At 40.9% G+C, this 17,734-nt stretch overlaps 2 protein-coding genes across 15 annotated transcripts in view; one reads left to right on the forward strand and one right to left on the reverse strand.

Annotated features, from left to right (window-relative positions):
- Positions 1-7,864, forward strand: part of STRN (striatin) — a 69,044-nt gene extending 61,180 nt beyond the window's left edge. For all 5 annotated transcript variants that reach the window (XM_048298754.1, XM_048298753.1, XM_048298755.1 and 2 more), the window contains one exon: positions 39-7,864. In XM_048298754.1, coding sequence (XP_048154711.1) covers positions 39-208 — 170 coding nt within the window. In that variant the 3' untranslated portion in view covers positions 209-7,864. The remainder of the gene's footprint in view (positions 1-38) is intronic.
- Positions 7,766-17,734, reverse strand: part of VIT (vitrin) — a 54,610-nt gene continuing 44,641 nt past the window's right edge. For all 10 annotated transcript variants that reach the window (XM_048298762.1, XM_048298768.1, XM_048298767.1 and 7 more), the window contains 5 exons: positions 17,557-17,704; positions 17,259-17,362; positions 16,532-16,758; positions 13,965-14,478; positions 7,766-13,599 (listed from right to left, as the gene is read on the reverse strand). In XM_048298762.1, coding sequence (XP_048154719.1) covers positions 13,421-13,599; positions 13,965-14,478; positions 16,532-16,758; positions 17,259-17,362; positions 17,557-17,704 — 1,172 coding nt within the window. In that variant the 3' untranslated portion in view covers positions 7,766-13,420. The remainder of the gene's footprint in view (positions 13,600-13,964; positions 14,479-16,531; positions 16,759-17,258; positions 17,363-17,556; positions 17,705-17,734) is intronic.

The following is a 17,734-nucleotide window of genomic DNA, read 5'->3' on the forward strand; positions in this document are numbered from 1 at the left end:
ATGCAAATTATAAAGAAAACTGTTTCCCTTTTCTTTAGGTCATGACTGCTCGATTCGCTTGTGGAATCTTGAAAGCAAGACTTGCATCCAAGAATTTACTGCTCATCGCAAAAAGTTTGATGAGTCCATTCATGATGTGGCATTCCATCCATCCAAATGTTATATTGCCAGTGCAGGAGCAGATGCCCTGGCTAAAGTGTTTGTATGACAGAGTGCTTCCCATTCAACTTTAGCTTTGTATATATTTAACCAGCTGCACAAAAGAGAAGAGGAGGGCATGAGTTGTTTTATCTTGCCCTATAATTCAGAGAATGTTTGTAAGTGTTTAGTTTTGCAGGGTGCTGTTTTCTAAATTGACGTTTGTTCTGGTTTCTGTGAGCTCAGCTGGTGCTGAGAGCTTGGAATCTCTCAGTTTCAAATAGTTTAAAAAAAAAAAAAAAAAAGCTTTTATTTAGGGGGTGTGAATTTTCGTCCAGGCAGGCCTTGGGTGAAACTAGGTCTATGTATTCTCTATTAATAAAATGGAGTACTGGAAAGAAGGAGTCTAATTGCATCAGGGAGTAGGAAAAGAGGGAAACTTCCTAGGATGCTTCTCATTGAGGAATCTTAATGTACTCAAATCACCTGGAAAAAGTGATTCAAAGTCAGTTCACACGCTCATTACTGTATCATGTGAGAGGCACTTTGTTATCCCTTAGGTATGAATAAAGTAGATCTTGTTCAGAGAGCAGTAGTGGATAGTTAATCTCAGCCACCTGGCTGCTAGCCTAAGATAAATGCAATTAAAGGAAGGCAAATTACTAACATAAATTAAAATGCAGTAAAGTTTCTGTTACACCTTCTGTGTTTCTCAGTAAATACCTAGTTTGCAAAAAAATTTATATAATTTTTTTAAGACTGTATTAGCGTATGGTTAGAAGCTGAGCCTTTAGTTTAAATCCTGGTTAACAACAGACTGACACAGTCTGTGTATACTGTAGTAGCAAATTCAACTTATTCAGATTTTAATGCTGTTTATTCCTGGAGATCTGGCACAAGAAATTATCACAAAGCTTTCCAAAGAAGCTGTCCTGCAATTTTAGGTATCCAGCGTTCATCTCCTCTTTCTGTTCCTGCTAAAAAGGGTATCATTCTGGGCATTAAGGATAACAGTGAAATACTTCATCTGAAGATTAAATCTGATGCTTTGTATGGGTCCTTCTAGTGGAATAGGTGGGAACTATACAAAGCTCCATCAGTTTGAGAGATTCTGCTACTGCTAGAGATATTTCCCAGCTGCACCATTTGTGGGACTCTTTACCTTGTCCGCTTCACTGGGTGTATGTGCCATTGATGGGGTTACCTGAAGAATGAGTGCTTCTCATAATTACTCAACAGATGTCCTTTGTTTATCTGTTCAGTGTTTCTCTGTTGATTTGACAAATAACTTTGAATCTGATCTTTAGTCTTTTTATCCCTTCTTAAAGGAAGGTGAGTGGATTCTTTTCTATTACGTGTCATCATCAGAATTATCACTATTCATAAGCGTGAAGTTGGTGTTTTTCTCTGATGGGATTGGGAAGCAGAATTTCTGCTGGAGTTGATTTCTGGTGCTGATATGAGTAGGAAAGAACCCAGTGCAACTCCTCAAGTACCAGTATGAGGTTGAGACTGGAAACTGATAAATAAATCTTTACCTTTAAACTGACACTTCGTAAGCAGGAGTCATTGAAAGATATCAACATAAGGTTTGACTGTGTTGTTTTTAGAGTGGCATTTGGGGATGGGACCACATTTGAAGTTGATCTCAGAGTTTAAACCAAGTATATTATTTAGAATAAGAGGTTGACCTGTGCTGTTTGAGCCTGCAACACATTATATGTACTGCTAAAATATCTTGGAATACTTTTATTGCTCAGAATATTCAGATATGTCACTTCATGATATTGATATGCAATATATTTCCTTAGATAGGATTAAAACTTTTACCATGAAACAGATGACTACAATAATAATACAGATTATTTAGTTTTTATAAAATGTTTTGGTTATGATGAAAAGGAGGAAACTTGGCTGCAAAACTGAGCATTCAACTTTGTGAGAGTTCTGTGTACTTGACTCATATTCTTTCAGTGTCATTATTTTATTTCTTTTTGAAGAGAAAATTACAAAGATTTATTTGAAAAATTCTAAAAGTTATGTATATTATATATGTGTATATATATTGTAAACATGTATTAAATGTGTCTAGTAAGGGAAGACTCCATGGGTGCATTTTAATGTTTTAGTAATAAGAGTCCTCTTGAGTTTGTGTATACAAAGGATAATGGTGTGAGTATGAAATGAATGTTGTGCTTTTGCTTACACAATACAATATGTAGTCACAGTTGTTTAAATTGCTGTACATAAAAACTAATAGGCCAGCATGCTTGTTTTTAAAGACTGTCATTCTGATTACAATTGGAATGTAAGAGGTGGCTGTTCAAATGTGAATTGAAAGATGTTTCGTTCTCACTATTGAGCTCTTGCTCAAACCGAAAAGTGATTTTTTTTAAAGCTGGCAATTAGCTAGAGGATGAGGTGCCTTTAAAAAACAAAACAAAACAAATGTAGCCTTACAAAGAGGTTGTGGAGTATATATATTTTTGTGCTTGTCTTCATAATTGATGTCAATGTCTTTTTACTGTACTTGCTCACATACTTGTAGGACTGCAGGGTATTGTGCATGAGCCTGTCAGATCTTCTGAACATCATCATAGGAGATAGGGTTGAAAAAATTATTTAGGTTATCTATTCCATCTGCTTGCTAAAGCAGGGTTGTAGACTTGTGCATTCTAATATTGTCTTGGACAGTGAGATTTTATATGTTCTAAACAATTAGGCTTCCTTTTAAAGATTATTTCAATGATTACATCTCGCTGGCAGGAGGATTTACGTGATATTTAGTCACTCCTTTTTGTAACTTCATGCCAGTATTCCAAGCCATGTTTTGTGCCATTTTACATATTCTTCATAGTCTTTGGAATGTGGAACCTGCATGCACACACTGGTTCCATCTGTAGATTTTCATTCCTTTCTGCTTTCTTCAAGCTATTTTTTTAGTCTGCTTTTTTTGCACTACATTTTCTTGTTTTCATCCTTTAAGCTCAATTCTCCAAATCTTGGTGTCCATACCACCATTCCACATGCATGATTTGTTGGACTTAGTCTGAAGGTTATCTGTTAAGCTTGGTTGTTATTTGGTTGGGTTTATCCTCTGTAATGCGATGCTTTTATGTAGGAGGACCAAGCTTTTGATGTCCAACAAACTCAAGTCATATGTCTTTACTTGTGACAACTCCTCTAAGTAACATTTGAGCATTGCTACTTTTCAAGTTTCTTCTTCACTTTCAGTATGATTCTTTTGTAGAGACTTAATTCCTGTTTCATGATTATCCTGGGTCTTACAAGCTTTGAACTTCTGACCTCTGAGGGCACTAAATTATTTTTATTTGTTCCTCTTTTATGTGCAGTTTTTCTTGGTTCAGTGTAATTGGTAACTTTCATTAGTGTGATCCATGTGCTCATTGAAAGTGTAAACAAAACTGGACCCAAGGCTTATTCTTGAAAAGACCCTTTTTCTGCAATATCAGTATATAGCATTTTACTACTATTATTTTTCCCTTATCTAATTTACATGGTAATTTTTAAATTTAACTCATATAATTTTTTGTGTATGTTAGCCTGTGCTAAGATTTTGGTTTTACTAACTAATTTAATGACAGAATTTTCAGTCCTTCTGTATGGTGAAAGTTGGTCCGCTAGGTTTAAATACTCTCACTTTTAATTTACTTCACTGGGCTGCTTGCTTTCACATATTTCATTCAGTTACCAAAATGCACAGAATGATTTGGAGTAGCTTGGAAGAACTTCTAGATACATTGTGTCACTCTTACAAAATCCTAGTGTCTGCATTTATTTTTGGGCCTCAAGGAGAAAACTTCCACATAAAAGATTTACTACTTTTATCTCATTCATGTTTATTTTGATCAAATATGTTCTTTAGCAAGAAGCCTGTAGAACTATATGCCATATACTGCAGGCTATTTTTTTAGGACATGTATTTTCAAATAATATTACATTAAAGCAGTCCCATGTAATTTGGTTACGTGTGTGGTGTTCACCATAACAGCTTTCTGATTGGGTCATACAACACTGTTTTTCAGTTGTGAGTTTAAAGTAACCAGAAACTTGTCTATTTGAATAAATGTGTGAGAGATAAAGGACTTAGTTACACCACCTTTTCAGCACATTTGTTGGATCACAGATATGACCTCTTTCCCTGCCTCCCTAGGTTTCAACAGTGTAATTTTGGGGAGCAGCAATTTCTGTAAACTCGTGTTCTTTGAGCAGTGTTTGATGGGCGGAAGTGTGGAAACAAACAATTGAAAAGTGGACATAACCATCAGATAATTAAGTCTCGGTTTTATGAATGCCTTTCAAGATGTGTATTTGGAAACATGGCAGTGTGTTTTTAGACTGTCCCAGGTATCCAAGAGCCTACTTGATGCCTGTGTGAAGTACCTAGTCAATCTGAGATGCATTGAGGAAGAAAATACAGCCATTGTCATTGTCCTATGCTGAAATTTGTGGCTGTTTAGTTGAAGCTGGTTTGGACTACACTTAGAAATGAAGAAATCAGAATGTGATAGTTAACCTCTTCCATGTGGTAAATTGGTTTGTATAAAATTTGGCAATCTTTGATATGGCAATATGGGTTTTCTTGGGCATCATAGAGATGCTTAGTGTAGTTGTTACTACTGAGTGACAGAGAGGATGAAAATATTTCCCTGAAAAAAATGCTCAGATGTTTCAGGAAGCTTCTTTTTTCTCATAAGGATGTGAAGGTGTTGAGAATATTTTATCTAAATCTGATAATGTGTTTAGCTAAAGAGGGTTACAATAGGTGAACAGTCTTGACTCTTTCATCATCAGTGTCTTTAAGCTTAGAGACAAACACAGTTACAGAAACGATTCTCCTGTAAACTGCCAGTGAAAGTCTCTGCCATGTTTCTACTGAGCAGCAGAGAAACTGATGGACAGCAGTGTCGATCTATCTGGTTATGTCAGGGGTGTTCTACAAAAAGTAACCCCTCCGGTAAAAGATAGTGTTACATACAACAGAGCAAATGAACTCCTGGGGAGGGTGGGGAAGGACTAGGATGAGTCTTGTGTAAATAGTCCTTGTTTGGGCAAACGCTCTTGTTTAGCTGGTGGGAATGTTCCCAGGAGGGAGGATGGTTGGAAATACGACCTTTAAAAAAAAGTCTCTGCCTGTGCTAATGAACATACCTGTGCAGGTTTTCTATCCTTTTGATCCTGCTTTTTATCTTCCCACTTAAATCTTCCTTTAGGTTACATTTTCTGAGAATCTTAAATCTCATCTGCAGTGAGCTCTTATTGCAGAGTGAATTTCATAAAGGGCTATTAATTTTTCTCTTGGAGTGGTTTTTTGAAGGGTGGTAGGGTTTCAGCTTCAGCCCTACCGCTCTCACCACCAAAAAGCTGATTTGTACCTCTTTACACCCAGTTCATTTAATTCTAGTTGGTTATCTCTTACCCTGCCTTCTGACTTAGTTTTGCTGCTCTGTAGTCAGTTGTGAAAGCTTATGAATTGCTGTATCATTTAAGATGTTTTTGAGAATCTGGATTCCACTACAGAAGGCATAAATCCAGTTGAATAGTACAACCTGTGGGTCTCATCTGGTTTGTTGTCAGGAGAGACTTGTTGTTAGATTACAAAATCCAAACTATGGCTGAGCTAAAAAGGCATTTAATAATAATCTATTCTTCTTAGCCCAACTTCTTCCTGCTTAAGCGCAGATTGTGGTATTGTGTGTTAAGCTAGTTTTGCCCTGCTCATGCTGCCAAGCCATGCTGTGATTGTGGGAGATCACACCAGTGTTTAAACCATGCGCCGTGCACGTGTTTCTAAGCTTCTCAAAGCCCTGTGTTGACATGGTCCTCAAGGCCAGTCTTCTTCCATTCCCTCAAGTTTGAATTGCAGGCTCCCAAAATTACTTCCTGGCTATTTTGAGAAACCCTTGGTCCTCACACCAGAGTATTGGACTAGGGTGTTGAGAAAAGATTTGTGCAGCTGGATTTGTACTATTCTGAAAGGGAAAGGATAACTTGTTGCCAAGCCAAATATTATCATTATTTTTGGATTACTTGTGAAAAGCAGCCAAAAACATTGTATAAGGGATAAATGATGGACTTCAAGCTAATATTTTTCCATTAAGAATTTATTTTTTTATGCTTCCTGTCATCAAGATACAGTGCTTTTGAATGTAGCTTGTTTTCAGGTGTGTGGCTCCTCAAATTGTTTCCTTGCAATCAGACATTTGCAAATGTGCATCAGTTTTGAAAAGTGTCTCATATATGTTAGCACTTCTTTTGGAAATGCAAACTGAGCATGTTAGCTAATGATTTCTTGTACTTTTATAGTCCAAGCAGACTGAAAAGCAGTCTTGTGCTATGTTTTCCTTGAATAGTGTATCTGAAAAAACTTGTAGAAGGAACCCCATGATGAGATGACTTTTGTTGCTGTAAGGTTCTCTGTTGACTTTTGTCAGCTTTGCATTGTAATTTGCGTAATTATCTTCAATTGACTGTCAGGTTAAAAAAGACAAATTTCTTTGTCATATGGACTGTAGCTTGGATTTTTTGTTGTTGTTGTTGTTGCTTATATTAATAGAATTTTTTCTTTTCTACTAGAACTTAGAGGTACCTGACACCTCTCTTTAGGAGAAGTTATTACAGGTGATAACCACTAACACGATAGTAATACAGTGGCTCCCCTTCTGTTTTGGGTCACTTCCATGGCAGATAGTTGATATGAAAAGGCTACTGTGGCTGATATATAAACAGCTAAAGGAAATTAAGATTCCCCTTCAGAACTTTGCTGAGATTATGATTTTATATGCCAGTTTTGAATGACTACTTTGAAACAGTGTTGGGCTTCAAGTGTCTTGTAGAACTTTGGATCCAAATGAGAAATACCTACTTGTTGAGTAATAGTCTGTCAGTTTTTTGTGTATGGCTCAGTACAAGGCTGTGTCAGAATTGCAGTACCACCAAAATTACCTTGTTTAAATGCAACTGTTGTACAAAAGTGAATGTTATTTTGAGTGAGAAATTCTGTTTTCTTATTTATGAAGGAAATAGTTTTCTTGGGAGTAAGCATCCATAAATGTAATATATTTCATGATTTTGAAAAGGCTTATTAATCATGGGACATGAGAAAAATGAAAGTGTTTCATTCTCCAAAGATCTGTTAGCAATTATTATTACAAGTATAAATTTTTGCTTTAAATGGAAATGCTTCTTCAAAAACTTAGTATTAAACTTCTTACTAAAACTCAGTAGTTTAAAATGCTGGAAAAATATCTAAAATGGCAAAGACAGAAAATTCAGAGGGAGATTATTTTGAAATACGCCAGTGTAATTTTGAGCTTCTCAAGTGCAGCCCTGAATTTTCTCTTTTTCACTGCAATTCATACTTTGTGAAACTTCTTGGATAGGTTATATTTAAAGCTACATTCACTTGCCTGAATAAGTCAAATAAATATTTTGTCATTTAAAATTATATAGATCTGCTTATGTTAGTGTGCCATTTGAAATGAGACCCCATTGAGGTAACCATGCAGGTATTTGTGCTGGTATGGCAGTAGTGAAGTGGGGTATCTGTGTACTGTACCCGCATTCTGTGCTGAGCAAAATCACACGGACTTCCAGAAATAAGCAATGGTTTTTAAGAGCAGCTTTATTTAATGTTGCAGCAGCAAGTGTCATTTGTACCATATAATTATGTAAATTGGGTGCTAATAAATACTATTTTTCAACATTTTGCATTGTGTTCATAATTCTGCATTTTATCACAAGATGTGTGTGGTTTTGGTGTGAGTGCTAGGAGGGGAAAGTGCATTAAGACCAAGACTAATAGACTTGTTTGGAGGGGCTTGAGGTAACTCCATGTGAAATTCTTGTTGAACTGTGCAGCGTGTCACTATTCACAGGAGTGCCTTGTTTTTTGTGTTCTCTGGGTGTCTTGGTTTCATCCTGCTCCACCAGCTTGGCTCTGTTGTCACCGCACATCTCTCCATGTGCTGAGGCACATGGTCCCTGTGTGGGGGTGAATGTGGGGTGAGCAGACATGCGGAGTGGGTGTGGTTGTGCAGGAGCTGGTCTGTCAGCGGGCGTTGTTCGCAGCCAGACACGTGGCTCTTCCCGAGGACAGCGTTCATTCAGCATAAAAAGAAACGCGTGGTTCTGCCCTTGGGGAGAGGATGAGGGAGAGCAAACCACACATCACAGATGGCAGCTGCGTTGCTACAGGAAGGTGCTCAGAATGGCACTGTGAAGGGGTGGCAGGAGAACCTACACAGAACTGAGCAGAACAAGTTGTTGTCAGTGAGTCCATCCTGTTTTTTCTGAGCTTGTAGGTGGGATAAGTGAAGTTCTCATCTTTTCTCGATAGGTGTAAAATAGCCTGATTTAGTCCTAGTCATCTTCCTGCCTCGTAGGAAAGGAAGAATTGCTTTATGAATTGACAGTACAATCTCATTCACCCCAGTGTGACTGCCTCTAGAGGGTTCCTGAGGTAGGGGGAAAGAAGATTTAGTGAATAATGTACAAGTGACCCTCACATGTGGGAGGCCTTCCTAACATGCTTATGGGTTTGCCTATGAACAAGACATGGCCCCATGATGATTTGCATGTGAGAAAAGTGAGTACACTTGGTGATACAGGGGAACTTCTACAATTTCTTGTGCTTAAAAAGAAGTAATTTCTATGAGTGCTGGAATTCTTGAACTGCATTATCAGAGTTCTCATTAGAAATCTGAGAAGGGGTTAAACTGGTGTTAAGAAAAATAACACGTTTCTTGCCATTCAGTAAGACTGACACAGTTGATTGTGAGCAGTGTTGCTGATGCAGTGCTAAAACCCTCATCACCCTTCCTCCCCCAGTTTAACGAGGAAAAAAGATTATTTTGAGGAATTTGAAGCATTCAGCTGCATAGATGTACATTTGTAATGTTTTCAATGTGTAGGTGACTTAGCAGATGTAAATGGCCTGGTACTTCCTAAGATGTCTCAAAATGAGATGGGAATGGAAAAGAAAAGGGATCAAGTTGTTTCCATAATGTTGCTCAGGGACAGAGAAAAATAGCTAGCAGAATGATAGTGACTTTTTTCAACCATGAAATAATTTAAAGTACACACACCACAGAAAAGTGACTTAAATTTGGTGTCTCAGTAATATTTCTGATACTACTTACTGCTTGCTTTGACTTTCTAAGTAGATAACATGGATAATTTTTTGTGGGGTTATAGGCAGAGTGTTAAATCACTAAATATGTTTAGATTGGGTTGATCCTGGCTGGATGCTTAACTCCGGAGCTTTTCCTGGTTACTGGTATGGTTTTCCTTGTGTGCTGGAGAGCCATGGGGGAAGGAGCATGAGGAGGAAGGGGAAGCTTGTCTGCCCACCTGTCAGCAGCAGCCATGGAGAGACTCTCCTCTTGCTGAACCAGCAAAGCAGCAGCAGCTGAGGAGCAGGAGGTGCACACTGCAGGCGATGCCTTCTGTGCAGGGCGGCACAGTGACAGCAGAAATGCTGAGTGTCCCACTCCGGGGAAACAGGACTTTGAGTTACCTCTCTCTGATGGCTGAACTCTTAATTGAATTTGGTGGCTCACTGAAAATGTGAGTGGCTAATGCTGGAGTTGGAAGAGATGCTGAAACTGAGCTCTTCCAAGGCTTCCAGAGCATGAGCATCAGTAGGTATTTCCAGGTGGGTGTTCTGCATTGTGGTTGCTGAGCACTGATAAGCCACCAGCCCAACTCTGAGTGCAAAGATGCTTATTTCTTGGGGAGAGGGTGGTCAGACACCCTCTAGAGTGTGTGTGCAGTGACTAGTTCAGACAGCTCCCATCTCTTCAGGATGCCTCTGCCGGACAACAGCTTCTGCTGCACTGGTCAGACATCTGAAACTAAGTGGCCCAGCATCAAGCGACTGGACATACAGATCCTCTTTTGATTCAGTCCTGCATCTAGAAAGTGTGTAGAGCCTGTGCTATCTTTTTTCATCTTCCAAAGGAAGTCTGGTTCCAAAAAGAACATGATCTTGCAGACTTTGGAAAGTACATATGACCTTGATGCCCTTCAGTCATTAGACTCTACTTCAGTGACTGATTCCTCTGACAGGTAATTTTGTGGTAGCTCACTCTAAGGATCTTTTTCATCTGAGCATGTAAAAGGACAGCACTGAAGTGCCTGGGGCTTTGCCAGCCTTTCTAGGTCTTCCATAATGTAGTAGTAACCTCAGCTGTGTTTCAGAAACTAAAGTGGCATGGGCTGTATTTGCTGTTTATTTTTTAACCCCATATGAGATGACATGCACTGCATGTGCCTTTAGGACCATTTTATTGCAAAAGATAAAGCAACTTATGTTGATAAGCTCAAAAAAGCTTGTATATGTTACAGAAGGAGTTCTGCTGCTTTCTTCAAACAAATATACCTCTTTGAACATTTATCTATATATGTAAGCTATCTTGGTTTTTTTAATAAAACAGCATTTAGAGACTTTAGTAGGCTGCAAGTAAGTTGATTGCTATGAAAGATAAAGAGGAGTGTGTTCTGTGATTGCTTTTCTTAATGGAAGGGTGTATTCTTAAAAGTTTTGAGGCTTCCGCGTAATTTTACGGTGTTTATGAATAGGATGTGTAAGTTTAGACAAGAGTTGGATTAAACCACTTTCATACTTTGAGTTTTGACAATTTGAGGATCGTCCCAAGAAGTAAATAAAAATGCACTTTGAGAAATGAGCGCCATAGTTGTTCTGTAAACTGAAGATAAACCATTTGAACAGCAACAAGCCCTGAAGTGCCCTTTATAAATGCTTGACAAAAGATAGCTGTGCAACTTTCCTGTGAAAGAGCATTTGAAAGCTTAATGTCATTGCTTGAAGTTCAAGCTTTAGAAAAAATTATATCCCATATGCATATATCCCTTATGCACATCCTAAAGAACATGTGTGCTCTAGCTGTTCCTGATGTCTTGGCCATCACTGCCATGCTTTTAGCAGAGCAAAAGTGAAACATTGGGGAGTCTCTGCAGGGTACCAATCTTTGGTGCTGCAAGAGTACATTCAATATGGAGAACAATATGTGGTAGTAAGCTGCTGCATTAAAAGTTAAACCACAGTATTGAGAGTAACTGTAAGTTAGGATTTAGGCCTTTTTCTCAGGTAGCCCCAAATCAAGCCCCAAACAAACAGGTTTTCAGACAATAAATCTGGTGTCTGAGTTGAAGTCCCCAGTAAATTCAGTTTATGGGCTTGAGTTTTGTCCAGCCCACGTAATGTCCCTTGTTGACAGAGAAAGATGTGTTCAGCAGAATGGTAGTGAGGAGCTGGGTCAGGAGATGGGGGATATCAGCAGTTGCTCTGCTCATACCTAACTCTCTCTATCCTTAATCATTTTTTCAAGCCACCACGCTATTGCTGTGAACTGCAGCAGCACAGATTAGTGGTAAAAACTCTGCATACAAATATATTTGTGGCAGCTGACAGTGTCCTGTGCTTTTAGTCTGGGTAGAATGGTTGAATTGATGATAGTTAAAACTGGAACTTAATGTTTCTTCTAAGGGGAAGCGATGAGCTTTTACTGTGTAAAACCACTGTTTCATCCAGAATTGGTTTTGATAACCTCTAGAGTGGACTCCAGCCTGGTTTATGTTACCACACCAGGGGGATCATGCAGAATCTGCTGTTTTTATTAATTTGCATTATGCTTACTTAGTTGACAGGTTTTGAGCTATTTCAGTCATATTTCCAAACATAACGATTTAAAAAATAGTGTTACTTTTGCTGATAAAATGAGTTTCCCTTATGGCAATTCAGTTAAAATTTATGTGGCTAATAAATATCTTGGCTCATGGTTATTAAAACTATAAATGCTGTTAAAAGCCTGATTTGCAAGTAATATGGCAAACGTGAGTTTTAATTTCTTTCCATTTCCTGTTAGTTCCATGAGCCTGGCACAGCATGGCTTTTATTGCTGTAAGGGGTGTGAACACTCATGTTTTCATTGGTTCCTTTGATAACTTTGCTTAATGTATGTATTTTCTTAAATGATACTGGATGGAACATAACCAGCAACTGCTGCTTGCAAAATAAAGTGCAGTTCTTTTGGTCCTCCTAGTGTGTCACTCCTCCCCCAGTGACTAGTGACATGGGTAGTTCTCCAGTTAAGAAACCACTGTGTGTTCTGACTGATCCAGAGCTGTAGTAGGTACATTTTTAAACCAATCCATAAAAGAGAAGTCAATCCTAAATTTGACAGAGAGTGTCTGTAAATGCTTGAAATTCTGCTTTTCCCAGTGTATAATACAGAACTTCAGATAATTCCCTCTTAAATCCTGTTAATGGCTCTTGAATAGCTCTCCTCACACTAGAGACTCCTCTTCTGAGTGGTGGTTTAATGACAGACTGGTGGGTCTTAAATGCTTTTCTCATTGTGACCAACTTAAACCCACAGTTTTTCTCAAAGTCTCCTGTGTCCTGGCAACACTTGTGTGGTCCTGCAGGCCTTGAACCACCCAAGAGTGAAGGATGAAGCTGAGGGGGAAAGACACTTCTCAAGATCAAGCATTAATGCAGTGTTGTAGGAGACTAGATTCCGGTTCTTGCATGTTGGCTGCCATGTGGATTTGAGGATTTACTGGGGTTGGCAAAGGATTAGAGGGTCCTGGGGCTTGACCCTTTCTGCTCACTTGCTTTTCAGTTTCTCAGGGTTTGGATAAATCCCAGTGCTTGAGTTTACACTAGCTGAAGCTTAACTTGCTGACAAGACAGCAGTATGGAGTGAGTACCTGCTTTTAAGAAGGTACTCAAATTGAGCTGTGTTCCCTCTCCAAAAGAAGCATCTGGTATTTGAGCTCTGACCTGTGTGTCATGTGGTGGGCAGTGCCGCATGAGGTGTTTCTACCACAGCTGCTCATTAGCCTGGCCACTCCCTGAAGGGACCTGGCCACTCCAGGGAGCAGGTGGCACATTTTAAGAAGCTTGCATGTGCCCAAAGGTGAGAATTGGGCAAGCTGGGGCTCTATGCTGGAAGCAGCTCTTCAAACTACTGCAGTTACTTCCTCCATGTTTACTGCCTCCTTTTCTATCCAGCCAAATCAGAGTTTCTGATGCCTGCAAGGACAAAAAATGAAAATCAACAGTCTACACAGAGCATTATCATGCATAGGGACAGAGCTGCAATCAGCCTTGTTGACTGGAAAGTGCCAGAGGGAAACACCTCCAGTGCTTCTTGAACTGAGGGCTGGCATTATTCCTGTGGTACTTGGTGTGCCTTCAGCACAGTGCCCAAGGGTCCTGCCTTGCTTAAGTCCATCAGTTCCGTGGCTGGGAATTGAACTCTGTGCAAATATTTTGGATGAGCTGATTAACATAGCGGTAGAGGTTGTCAAATTCATCCACAAAGAAGGAATGCTCCTTAGCAGGGTCTGATGCAATGGCTTCCAGTTCATCTGGGGCTGCCCAAGCAACTCCAATGGAATAAGCAATGACTCCTGGAAAGAAACCTGAAGTTTAGAATAAGCATAAAAGTTTTCATTGCATTAAATCTTATTTAAGACCAATACCTATCTTCACTAGAAAGCCAAAGAAGTCCTGTGTTACTAAAACAGGAAAAATCCCTTGAGATGTCCTAGATAGCTGCATTTGTGATGATTTATAAGTTTTTTTTCTGAAGTTCCTTATTCAGCTATTAAACAGATGCTGATCTTGTTGGAGCTCAGTGGGACCCCAGGGACAAGTACTACTCTTCCTTCATAAGGTTTCATCCAGTGCCTTCGAGTCATAGGAAACTGCATTTATCTGACCTGGATGAGTGCTGAGGCATGAGGGGAGAGCAGGCAGTGATAGAAGACCTTACCATTTTGGTGAGCTGCCATGGCTGGCATGCTGACATCATCGTAAGACCTGCCATCTGTGATGAGAATCATGATCTTCCTTTTGTTGGGTTTGGACTTGCTGAACAGCTGCTCTGAGGCGTAGCTAATGGCTGCTCCCGTGCTGGTGCCACCACTCCAGTAACTGATCCTTTTGATAGCGTTCAGCACATCCTGCTTCGTGCTGTGCTTGTCAAAGCTGAACTCCAGCCTCTGCTCGTAGGTGTACTGCACTGCTCCGATGCGCGTGTCGGTGTCCGAAATCTCGAACTCCTTGCTGATGTTGGCTACAAACTGGAGGACCGTGCGGAAGTTGCCGGTGCCGACGCTGCTGGAGCCGTCGATCACGAAGCCGATATCGGCGGAATTGAGGCACGTTTTGCTGCAGGCCAGCCGGTCGGTGTCGCACACCCGCTTCACCAAGGGCTGCACCACCTTGTGGAGGCTGAACCAGCTGGGCACATTGATGGAATAGAAGCCACTTGTCCTGCACACTGCCTGCAAGGCAACATGAGGATAAATGCAATGGAAATTCAGTCTGCATGTTTCTGCTGGGGTATGTAGTTAAATTGTAAATATAGGCTCCTGGAAAGAGCAGTGCTGGAGTCTGAAATGGCCTCTCCCGCAATCACCATCTGCTTCCCTGGGAAATGATGTCAGTATAACATCACGGATACTTGTGTAATGTGACAGCTTTTCCTGCCTTTTTTTTTAGAGCTGTGGGATGGAGCTGATATTACAGTAGTGAGAGAACTGTAATAAGCAAGTTTGCCACCTGTCAAGGTTTTTTACGTGAGTTACATTGTTCACGGGAAAAGCATCCAAATTACAGAGCTGCTCTTAGTGTGGCTCCCATGGACATTGCAGGAGCCTGTGTGTTTGCCAGGTGCCAACTTCAGCTCCCATCATTCAGAACAGCAAGGAAAGTTTTGCCTACTGGCAAACCCTACTACCTTCAAGTGAAACCTGGGGCTTAAGCTGAGGAAAACTTGGTTCATACCCTTCTAAACAGAAAAACCCAGGCTCACTGTATTTGCTCTGCCAAATAGTAAAAAAAAAAAAAAAAAAAAAAATTATATATATATATAAAATTAATTTTTATAAGTCAATACTCATAAGGGCCAGATCGACAGGAGGCTTCTATAGGGTTAGTGGGAGTCAGGTCAGCATGGGCAGGAAGTAGGGCTGGCACAGCAGAGGACAAGAGGACATGGGGGAAGTCAAGGGGTGGAGGAGGGGAGTGATGCAAACAGGCTGGATCAAATCATCTTTGGCTTTAGTGCCTTTTAAATACCAATTCCTCAGTTCTGTGGGTGAGAATATTTTGTTAAGCCAGGCTTTATCTATCAGCTTTGTGGAGGTGTGTGTATCTGACTGTTTTAATAGACCGAGGCACTGGTCTTGACTTGCATAAAGCCCAACAGCTCCAAGGGAGTTACAGTTCCCTCCAGTCTGGGCTCCTCACGGTGTCTTGCTCTCATTTGTTCTTCTTACTCACTTCTATTTTAGTGTTACAATGCAGCAGTATCAAGTCACCATTCCCTCCTTACCTTCCTGTTCTGAGCCCACTCTACTCTCACTCCTGCTGTGTCTCTGGCATGTTTGCAGAGGCTCGCTGTAGCTTTGCTCTTTTAAAAACACTAAATGCAAATGAGACTACAATCCAATTACATGCTGACCAGAGACAGTGCAGCTCTTTGGAGCAGCTCTGAAACTCACGGGAGATTATTTCATGGCAGAGCAACCCAGCTCAGATGGGAATCTGTTTTCTGAAAATACCAGATAATTCAGCCCTGTTTCCTAAGCCCAGCCTGGTTTTCCACTTGATAGATATCTCCTGCCCTAACTGGGTGCCAGCTTGTCCTGAAGCACTGTTATCAGACAGCTACTGTTGGTGCCAAATACAAATCAATCAAGGCTCACATTCTCTTTTTTTTTTGCTGTACATGGCAGGGATTTATCCTTTTTCCAAGAGCTACCATGAAGTCCATAGCAGCCGAAACAAATTACTGAAAAATAACCTTCATCCACAGTGGAAAGAGGATGTTTGAGTTATCCAGTATAGCTGAAAAACTAGACTGTGCCTATGTTGGGACTGTGCCACCCTTTGCTTGTGTGGGACCTGTTTGTAAATGCAACATTGACATTAGGTTGACAGGGCTCCTCATCCTTTCCCTAGTGGGAGATGCACAGCAGGAGGTTTGTGGAAAAAACAATTCCAAATTGCTCAGGCTGCAACTGTACTTTGTCACGCTGCTGTGTATTTGGAAAACCATGCATCTCAGTACAACTGCAGGTGTGTGCCAGGGTTTAGTCAGTCAAAAGCCATTTGCTTGATGATGTACCTCAAACCAGAACTTTACTGACTTCATCCCCTTTCTGACCTCAGCATGACTGCCTGGTTTTTGTACAGAAAAACTCAAGACAGTATGTACAAGAAGGAAAAGAAATAACCGTAAGTGGTAAGAAGGAAAGGGAAATGGCCTGAATGAAGTCGCTTGGAAAATTTAGTCAGAGCCAAGCTCTTGGTCAGACTCAGCCCACTAAGTACCTTGTCCACAAAGTTCGGTTCAATAACATTCTGCTTTTCACTTTGAGCAGCTGCTTCAACAGTGACAAAGAAGATGTTGATCCCTGATTCTCTGGCCAGCCTGGAGGCCTCTTCCACTCGGTCGGTCGGCCACCCATCCACCATCACTACAACCACATTGGGTGCTCCACCTCGGTTTCCATTAGCATCCAGAAAGAAGTTTTTGTTAACAAATGAAAGTGCCTTCCCTGTAATAGAAGAGGAGTTGAGGAGGAGTTATGGATCTGGAAGCACTCTGATAATGTCCCATGAAATAGTAGGCAGAGAGCTGACTTAAGTGTTGGAGGCTGCTGAGAGCTGGGGAAAGCAGTTTCTGTGGCTGCGTGAGCAGGAGGGGAGGCCACTGCTACTGGTGCCATTGCATCCTGAGCCCTCCTGCACTGAACCCCCTCCCTATGCCCCAGAGAGGTTGGGGGTGATGAGCTGGGTCAGCAAGTATCCCCGAAGTGTTGATGGGAACTGCCCACAAGGAGACAGCTATGTCCTGTCAACTTGCGATGGATTTGCAATGCCCTTGATCAACACATGCAGGTCATGGTGGGAGCAGTGCTCTCTCACCAGCCCTGCCCTAGCACTAAGCACTGTTTGGTCACAGCCTCTGTGTCCTGTGAGGAGGTGTGGGCTTGCTTTAGCCCAGGCTCGGAAGCCCTCCTTGATCTGAGGATGTGCAAGCAGCCCCATCACCTACCAACATTGGAAAGTCCCCCTTTTTGTTGAATTTTCTCAATGGCATTCCTTAGATCCTTGGAGTTGGCATAAGTTTTTAAGTTAAATTCTGTGGAAGGGTCATCACTAAAAGGAGAAATTAGAGCAAATGTCAGTGTTTTGCTTCACATACAACACAAAAGCCATAGGACTGGTCTGTGCTACCTGGCTCCTGAGTGCAAGCTGGAGTGAGGCCTTTAGCACATATCAGCCATAGAGCTACAGCTGCCAGAGTGTGCAGTAATGCCCTGCGGCAATGGGAATGTCGGGGAGACTCTTACCCATACTGAACAATGCCCATCAGAGGACCAGCGCTGCCAATGCCAAGGGCTTGAGCCACGTTACCAAGGAACCGCTTTTGGAGCTGAAAGCGGCGTTTGCCGATGCTCCAGCTCCCATCCATTAGGAAGGACAAATCAACCTTGCAATCTGAGGAGAGATAAAGAAACACGGAAGATA

This window comes from Corvus hawaiiensis, chromosome 3, assembly GCF_020740725.1.
Source record: "Corvus hawaiiensis isolate bCorHaw1 chromosome 3, bCorHaw1.pri.cur, whole genome shotgun sequence".
Classification (NCBI taxonomy): domain Eukaryota; kingdom Metazoa; phylum Chordata; class Aves; order Passeriformes; family Corvidae; genus Corvus; species Corvus hawaiiensis.